General features: G+C 42.1%; 1 protein-coding gene across 2 annotated transcripts; it reads left to right on the forward strand.

The window, feature by feature from the left end:
* Positions 1-451: 451 nt before the first annotated feature.
* sfxn1 (sideroflexin 1) lies at positions 452-8,969 on the forward strand. 2 transcript variants are annotated; one of them, XM_003455170.5, is made up of 11 exons: positions 452-668; positions 2,711-2,880; positions 2,974-3,144; positions 3,447-3,545; positions 3,664-3,739; positions 4,009-4,094; positions 5,912-6,039; positions 6,126-6,175; positions 6,383-6,432; positions 8,611-8,658; positions 8,822-8,969. In XM_003455170.5, the coding sequence occupies exons 2-11, from the start codon at positions 2,717-2,719 to the stop codon at positions 8,916-8,918; spliced, it is 969 nt and encodes a 322-aa protein (XP_003455218.1). In that variant the 5' UTR covers positions 452-668; positions 2,711-2,716; the 3' UTR covers positions 8,919-8,969. The 2 variants fall into 2 exon arrangements, with proteins under 2 accessions (XP_003455218.1, XP_005467875.1); XM_005467818.4 differs by lacking the exon at positions 452-668 and adding an exon at positions 719-2,394 and having other exon boundaries at positions 8,822-8,918.
* Positions 8,970-9,075: the final 106 nt, after the last annotated feature.

Genomic DNA, 9,075 nt, shown 5'->3' on the forward strand with positions numbered 1-9,075 from the left:
GTGCAGGTGATCAGCTCAGACACTGATAATGAGCTTTATTGTGAGTGGACTGTTTGCAGTAAACTGGTCATTTTAACATCTGTTTTTCTCATTTATTTAATTTCTAATACAGGATTTTTGCACAGTCTTTTTAACATGAAAAAGGTAGGGCATTGTTTGCAGCATGATGTTTTACTTTTATTATGCATTTCTGATATTAACCAAATAACCTCTCGTTTGCTTTAATTTTCCTCCACATGTCATGGACCACTATTAATATCAGTTTATTACACGTGCATGTGTGGAAATCCTCCAAGTTTTAACAGATATTAATTATTTACTGCCTGTAAAATCAATGTAGCGATAGTTCGCAGAGCACTGGCGGATGTAGTGCTAAAAATAAAAGCATGATTTAAAGGATTTGGCGGATTGCAGCTCAGTTTCTCCCCTCAGACTGCTGATCACAGCGCTTGCTGCTTTGCGGAAGATTGGATCATCACTGGGTGTTTTTTCCTGTCATTATAAGATGTTTTTCCCTAGTAATAAGCGAGGCAGGGCTTTTATTTTGTCGGTAAAGCCCCTCGCGGTTCCTGTGCGCCCTCCGGCCGAGCTGACACTGCTGCATTGAAAATTAGCTGGCCGCAGCCTTTCAGGGACTCCTCTTGCGGACCTCCGGAGACCACAGTGCAGTAAGTAACCTGTGCTCGTTTCCCAAAATGGACCGACAGCTTTGTGCCGTGTGCGCTTTGTGTGTCCGACGTGTCAAGCAGTGATCAGACAGCTTTTTGCTCCTTGGGAAGCCCACTGCTGGTGTGTGGATGTGGCAGGCTGATACTAGTTGAATCTGGGGCGCACAGCTGGACAATTAACGGGCTGGACAGATGTAGTGGCTAATTTGGCATTTTTAAAACGGTCGCACCTTGATTTTCATTGTTTTGAGGGGAAGATTTTGGCGCCTTTTTTTTCTTCTTCAGATCACAGAAACACCTCCAGTTACAGTCCAGATTTAACTGGTCTACGTCGGGTTGGACAACAAACCGTATCTATTCAGGGGGCATGTTTACCCTGCGACCACGCACACAGAGCGGCGTTTTCTAGTGTAGCACATACCAGGCTGACAAGGATACAGGGGTTAAAATATGTGGGATAAATAACATAATTGATTGTAAGGAGTTGTTGTGAATTGCAGGTTAATGTGTAGCCACGCAGGCCGCCGTTGATTGGCTGAGAGTGAGGGCAGAAGCAGCTGTGCGTTTATGGATCAAAGGCCGTGTTGGTACAAACTTCACTCCTTTCACAGCGCATTTATTACTGATTTGGCATCATATTATTCGCCCTAACTCGGGGGTTTGAGGCCAGGAAGTGCCCTTTAACCTATTTCCAGTATCAATTTAGTGTCTTATTGGGCCACTGAAGGCTTTTTGACATCTCGTGAGAACCCCCGTTGAGTTTAATTCAATTTAAAGCGACAGCATGCTTTCTGTACTGCACAGATTTCTTATTTAGTGCCGATCCAGCAGCCATGTTTCAGTTCGAGTTCATTGCTGCTGCATGCCTTCTCACAGTAGTTCATCTGAGGCAAAGAACAAATCCAGATCAAGCTGGGTTGGAACAGCATGCTGCATGCACATCCACAAAAAACATCCACTGGTGTTTTTCCATTGCAAGCCAGTTCTGTCTGCTTTCAGACTAATTAATATAATAAAGTTTTAAGTAAGTACCCAGTTATGCAAATAAAGCCACAGACTTTACTCAGTTTGTAACCTTTTGGTTAAAAATGCCACTTTCCCAGCTGTCCTATACATGCAGGGTGCTTTTCAGTCTGGGAGTTGGTGTGTGTGTGCCCAGTTGCAATTTGGTGTTTCGCAGTCCTCCTGTTAGGTCAGCCCTCACTTAGCCACATTATGCTGAATTAGCAGCGTGGCAAAAGAAGCATTGTGCTCCGTCAGTCCTCCCTGGCTGACTTTTGTCTGCAAGAGAAATGAAGCCCGAAGGGGAGCTAACTCCTCTGCTGAGTGCTGGAGCAGGGCCCTGGATTCCTGGAATAGTTTCAGCCAGTTTCCTGAAAACGTTGTAAATGTGAAAAGGAGCTTTACTTCAGTGTTATTATTTCATAATTACTTCACAAGAAGGTTCCTGGAAATGCTTCGACCTGTTCGTCCTGCCTTTCCATATGAGGCATTAACTCAGACTTTAGACTGCTCTGAACGCTAGTAAATTTTTTTTGTGTATGATGTCATCCCCATGCACCTGCTGTTCAGACCTTCTGTTTGCCAGGGGAAGCCAATCAGAAGTTGGGTTGAAGGGAGTGAATACATTTAGAAGGTGGTATTAAGTGGGTTGTGTACCAATCAGAATCTTGGTGAATCAATTTCCAGCTTCTCCGGTCCACATGTTGACACATCCTTGGAAAAGGTACTGAACGTCGAGTTGCCCAAGATGCATTCATCGGAGTGTGTGTGTGAATGTTTGAAAGTACTTAGGCATAGATACGTGTGTGTGTGTGAATGAGTGAATGGGACTTGTGGTAGAAAGCACTTTGAGGGTTCAAATATAGCAGAGACATGGTAGCAGTCCATCCATCTATTTTATCGCTGCCCAGGATTATTTCAAACTGTGAATCGTGCACAGCCACTCTGCTCTAGTCCAGGAATATAAGTGTGGAACCGAAAACGACTATGATAAGTATCACCATGTGCAAAATTGCACCTGTAACGTTTTGTTTCCCCAGATAAAAATGGCAGCCGAGCTATCCACTTCCATAAACATCAAGGAGCCCCGCTGGGACCAGAGCACATTTGTGGGTCGGGCTAAACATTTCTTCACCGTCACAGATCCCAGGAACATCCTCCTGACAAACGAACAACTAGCACACGCACACAAAATCATCACTGATTACAGGTAACCAGCCCGCTCAGTTTTTCAGAAACAGGCTGTAAACTCGGTGCCACTGTAAGACGAGTAATATGATTTTACACGCTTGCTGTCTTGCAGGGAAGGTATAGTCTCTCCAGGGCTGACGGAGGATGAACTGTGGAGAGCCAAGTATGTTTTTGACTCAGCTTTCCATCCCGACACTGGAGAGAAGATGATCCTGATAGGCCGCATGTCGGCACAGGTTCCAATGAACATGACGATCACTGGATGCATGATGACATTTTACAAGTAAGATCATGTGCGAGTTAATTGTCAGACAGTCACAGCCACACCCAAGCCTGTTATAGCTTCTTATTAAGTAGCAGAGCATGTCATCGAGGGAAATTCAAACATGCTGGTTTAAATTTTGCTGCTAAAGTTTCACAGGGCCGGTGTAGCACATGCAGCATCGCTGTTTTTGCTTGTATAGAAGGAGCCATTGTTATTGATGCTTGTTTGGATGATGGCATTCCTACACAGGGGAGTACAAATATCTGTTTACACAGTAATCCACATTTTTAATGATTTAAAACTGTATTTTCAATTTACAGGACAACTCCTGCTGTGCTGTTCTGGCAGTGGATCAATCAGTCTTTCAACGCAATAGTGAATTACACCAACAGGAGTGGTGACGCTCCCATAACGGTCGGGTAAGAGGCAGCTGCTTTGGCGCTGATGCCGGCACATATTAACCCTTTAATTTAACAGTTCTGGTGTGGACGGTGGTTTTTGTTTGTTTGACGTGACCGGTGCCTCTTTTGTTCGCAGTCAGCTTGGCACAGCTTATGTGTCTGCCACCACGGGGGCAGTTGCCACCGCTCTAGGACTAAATGCACTAACAAAGGTATCAGTTCATCTAACCCCATCCTACATCTCCTATTAATGCTTTGACTTCAGACACGTGGGGGTGCTGGCATGAAGTTAGCCACACATTAATTGTTTCTCACTGAAAGCCCATGTTGTTTAGAGCATCACGCTCAGTAATCATGTTGTCATGCAAGCTTTTATTTGGACTTTGTGGCAGAAAGGCCTTTCTGTAAAGCATCTGAGATATTGGTGTGAATTCTTCAAGCTATGTTTACATCTGAGCTTCCTCCTTTCCTCCTGCTGCAGCACGTTTCACCTCTGATCGGACGGTTTGTTCCATTTGCTGCTGTAGCTGCTGCTAACTGTATCAACATCCCGCTGATGCGACAAAGGTAAAGATCACTGGTCTGTCCATCTGTCCATCCACTCTTAATGCAATATGTATACTAAAGATAAAGAGACACACTGACTTGATGACATTATTTAAACTGTCCTGAGTTCTCCTAACTGCAGTACTTTTGTGCTATAATGAATTGACAAGTTGAGAAGAGCAGGGAAGTTTCATGTGTGTTAAATAGTGTCAAACTCCAAGTTGGTTACGAACCCTGGGCTCAGCTTGTTTTGATGTTCTGATGATTCGTTTTCCTTTCTTCAATCATTAGACATGTCATACAGGAATAGTTATAAATGGAGAACACTGCACCTTACTGAAATGATAATGAATAATCAAGCAGTCAGAGCTGTTTCATGTTTTTATAAGGACAATGCTATTTTTAATGTCTCTCCCTCTGTCTGTTGCTCTTATTCACAGCCCTGCTCCTGGATGGGTATTAAAACAGTAATTAATGCATAAGCAGAGCTCAGAAAGCTTTTCTCTGGAAAAGCACACATTTGGGATGTCTCTAATTATAAAAGGAATCGTTATAACGTTTTTTTTTCTCTTTTTTGGAAAAAAATAATAATGCAGGGAAAGCAGAAATATTTCCTGGATGCTTGCAGCAGGTTTTTCACTGATGAGGCCCACCTGGTTTCTTTATTTGGATCCAATCAGAGTTTCAGATCATAAATCCACTGTGATTGTGAGGTGCTGCTACTTGGGTGTCACCCTGCTTTAAAGTCTCAGCAACTTCAAACTTAAGAGCCATTTATTTTCTTTCCTTCTGAATATGTTGAACAAGAAATGGGAATTTTCCTAAAACTTGCACATTCGCTTTTTTTCATTTGATACCTCGACTTCTCCTTGTTTCCTTTGTTTTGTAAGTTCTGTATGCAGGATAGCTAGCTGAGTTTGGGAGTGACTGCTAATCTCTGTAGTGCAGGGGAGAAACTACTATTACTGCACTACTGTATTCTACCAATGATATCATTTTGTTGTGATAAAAAATAATCTCTCCACGCTTTTGATAATATGTTTTCATGATATAAAGTTTAAGAAAATAAAATTATGTTAAGCTTTTGGTGGGTTTTGCCTCTTGCATGGCCCCCTCTACACCATTGGATAATCAGGCCCAGACTTCACTATAGAACTGTGAACATGTTCTCAGTTTAAAAGATATTTTTTGGTATTATTTGCATAGGAAAGTCTGTTAAGATCATATTCATGCGTAGTATCTGTAAGCAGTAAGTAGAAGGCTACTGATGGAAAACCTAATGGGCTGTCGTGCAGACAAAGGTGCTAAGAAGTGCAAAAAGGTTACTGATATAAATGCTAATAAGCAACTAGTTAATGACTGAAAATGTGTAGTCTACTATAAGGTGTCATTGTTCTGTGTTTTCAGGTCATACATTCAGATTTCCATACTTGAATGAAATCATAAATATGTGTCTGCTCATCGCTGTTTCTGATTTATTAATGTGAAGAACGGGGAGTTCGTTCATCTGTGTGGAGTCCCCATGACATGATACATGCATACATGTACTGTTCAGAGTCTACAGCATGCAGTGAAACTGCAATCAGTGTTTTCACTTTTATAAGAAAACTTCAGTTGTTTTCATTTAAAACAGGTTTCCCGACATTTAATTTATGGAAGTAAGATGCATTACACAGCCTCTTCATCCACTTTATTTCCCAGCTGTTGCTGTATTTCATTTCAGTTTCGAGGTTCTTCAGCAGGAGCTCTTGTGCATTTCCATGCATATTATGCACAGTATTCACCATTCACACTCATCTATCTCCAGAACTGTAACCAGTTTTGCTTGTTGTCTTCAGAGAACTTCAGCATGGTATACCTATAACGGATGAAAATGACAACAGGTTAGGAGAGTCATCTAAGGCTGCGCAGCAGGCGATCTCTCAGGTTGTGGTTTCCAGGATTCTCATGGCTTCTCCAGGAATGGGTATGGAAGTGTTTTCTCACTTTAACATCTGGCCTCAGATATTATTATTAATTTCAGAAATACAATCCATTTTGCTCTCTTTTCAGCTATTCCCCCATTTTTAATGAACCATTTGGAAAAGAAGGCCTTTCTGAGGGTAAGCACACGAGTTAAGACAAAAACTGAGAAATGCATTTGTTGCATTAAATGTCAGCAAGTTAGACGATTATTAACTGCCTGGCTCCCTTTTATAATCACACATTAGAGAGACGAAAAGCCCTGAGTGCATGAGGCCGCTCTCGGATGGGAATTCTCTGCCGCTTTTGTGTCTCTCATTCATTTTTTTCTGCCTGGCCTTTTTCAGAGGTTCCCATGGATGAGTGCACCTATTCAAGTCGGCCTGGTGGGATTCTGGTGAGTTGCCAGAGATAGTTCACCTGATACGTTCACCATCATGGGCAGTCTTCTTTTTACTACAAACACCCCACAATCATAATATAAGATCACACTGATGATAAATGCTTCCATTTACAGTGTAATGTAATGCCCCTAATAAAATGCCCTCATTAAATTTGTTAGCTTAGTGGATAACGATATAAAGATGCTTTAGCCTGTGTGTGGCTCAGTAACTCAATTATTTTTCATATGAAACTGAATCTGCTGCTTCCTTTTTTTTCTTCTTTAAAGATGACTTGCACATCATCCCAGCTTTGCACTTTATGCTTCCTACTCGGCGTTGCCTCACGAGCCCTGAGTGTGACCAGTTAAAGTCACGTGTAACTCACATGACTGTGATCAGGACCACATTCTGCAAGCTAATCCACAAAAATGGGGAAGCAGGCTCCTTTTAGGAGAATGCTATTTCACTTCCATAATGTGTAATGGAAGTGTAATTATATGCTTTATTACTTAAATAACGCGCAGATGTTTCTGCACCCACATGGATTAAATTACAGTACACCTCAGCTGGGTGTTCATCAGTGCTTCAACACATTTACAGATAGTGTATTTGCCCTCCGTTTATGCAGACTTTCTTCTTGGCTGCCCCTCGTAAATTGAAGGTGTGACGTCACCTGTTGGTTTCTGAAGTCCCATTTTGAAGCTTCGAGATGAACGTTTTTGTCGCTGCCATCTTGGTTGCCAGTAAATGGATGTGACACGGACTCTGGCTCTGATTGATAGCTAGTTAGCTCATGAGTGTGTGATTTCCATATCTTAGGTAATCCTCCATTTTGAAACATGGTACGACCAAGATTTACAGAATAGGTTTCATTTTTTTATATGATGTGCCCCTGAAGAAGTGATTCATCCCATAAACTCAGCAGTGTTCACAAGAGGTCAAGAATGAAAGCTTTTCATGGAGATTTCTAAATTCAGAGCTATCGCCATCTGGTGGCCTTCTGATAGAATGCAGGCTAGAATGCAGGGGTCTCAAACTTAAATGACTGGTTGGCCGCTGCTGCCACTGTCATCTCATTGGAGGGCCACTTTAGTGTTCAAGTAGTAAAAAAAAACAACGAACCAAACAAGAAAACACCCACAAATATTTCCGAAAATGTAGTGTCTTATTTGTTTTTTTAAATTTCAAATAATTTTGGCCCCCGGGCCGCGAGTTTGAGACCCCTGTTATAGATTATAGGTGGGCAGATTGATCTAAATGCCAATAATTTCAGTACCAGCACTTGTATTTGTATCAGACTGATATCAGTATTTCCCCTCAATAAGCTCCCGATAAGTGGACATTTACATCATTATTTGAAATGATAACCATGTTTTATAGAAGCCCCCACCATCACAGCAGTGTGTCTGTTTAAATGTGTGAGTTTATGTAAACAGTTTGGTCCATTCTTCTTTACAGCGTTGCTTCAGTTCATTCAGGTTTGCAGGCATTCATTAAAGCCACAATGCCACAGTATTTCAGTCAATCTTTGGCTCGGCCATTGCACCTTTTTTCTGTGCTTACTTCTGTACTGTTTAGGCCAAGCTTTAGCATTTGACTCTAGAACACTTTGGTATACAGATGCGTTCACGGTTAACTCAGTGACTGCAGGGTTTCTACAACCTGATGCTGCAAAACAGGCTCTCCAAATCATCAGCCCTCCACCATCCTGCCTGACAGTTGGTATCAGGTGTGCTGGTATGTTGTGGTTGAGTTGCTCCAGAAAGCTTGAGGTTTGTTCAGATGCAACTTTGCAAACTTAAGCTACCATGTTCTTTTTAAAGAGAACAGGGTTTTTCTTGGAAGCCTGTCCAAACATACCATACCTGTTCAGTCTTTTTCTAATTGTGCTGTCATGAACCTCTTAAATTTAACATGCTGACTGAGGCCTGCAGAGTCTGAGATGTAGTTCTTGGGGGGCTTTTGTTACCACTCATCTATAATAAGCTGATGGGGCATTGTTATCACCTGGCCAGGCGGTGTGGACACGTAAGTTTGCAAATGCGATAACTCAAGAACCAAGCAACATAAGAGCTTTAAATTGATACCATTGGTGTATCTACCAAAAATTTGCAAATTTGAATCTCAGTGAGCTTGAGAGGTCTTCAATTTAAAAACATGTGAGTTCATCATTTCCGTTTCTTGTTTTTCAGCCTTGTGTTTGCCACACCACTCTGCTGTGCTTTATTCCCTCAGAAAAGGTGAGTGAACCATTTTGAAGTTATTAGTAAATAGTCTTATTATTATGTGAATATATGCAGAGTGTGCATGAGTCTTTTTCTGCCCAAAAGGTTGCATTACATGCCCACATTGTATGCATTTGACCCATTAACCCCTTTTATTTTTTTTTGCCCTCTAATCCAGCTCTATGTCAGTCAGCCGCTTGGAGCCAGAGCTGCAGGAGAAAATCCGTGCCAGCCACCCAGGAGTGGAGAGGGTTTACTTCAACAAAGGGCTATGAGTGTGTGCAACCCCTCCCCCATCACCGCCCAACCTCATCCGAACACTGCCATAACACAGCTGCAGGCTCGGTCCTCACGTCTCTGCCAGCTCTCCTCATTCAGTGTGCCAAAGTTAAGTTTTTCTCTCCTCACCTCCACCGATCCAGATGGATATCT

The sequence above is a fragment of the Oreochromis niloticus genome, linkage group LG2 (assembly GCF_001858045.2).
Source record: "Oreochromis niloticus isolate F11D_XX linkage group LG2, O_niloticus_UMD_NMBU, whole genome shotgun sequence".
Taxonomy (NCBI): domain Eukaryota; kingdom Metazoa; phylum Chordata; class Actinopteri; order Cichliformes; family Cichlidae; genus Oreochromis; species Oreochromis niloticus.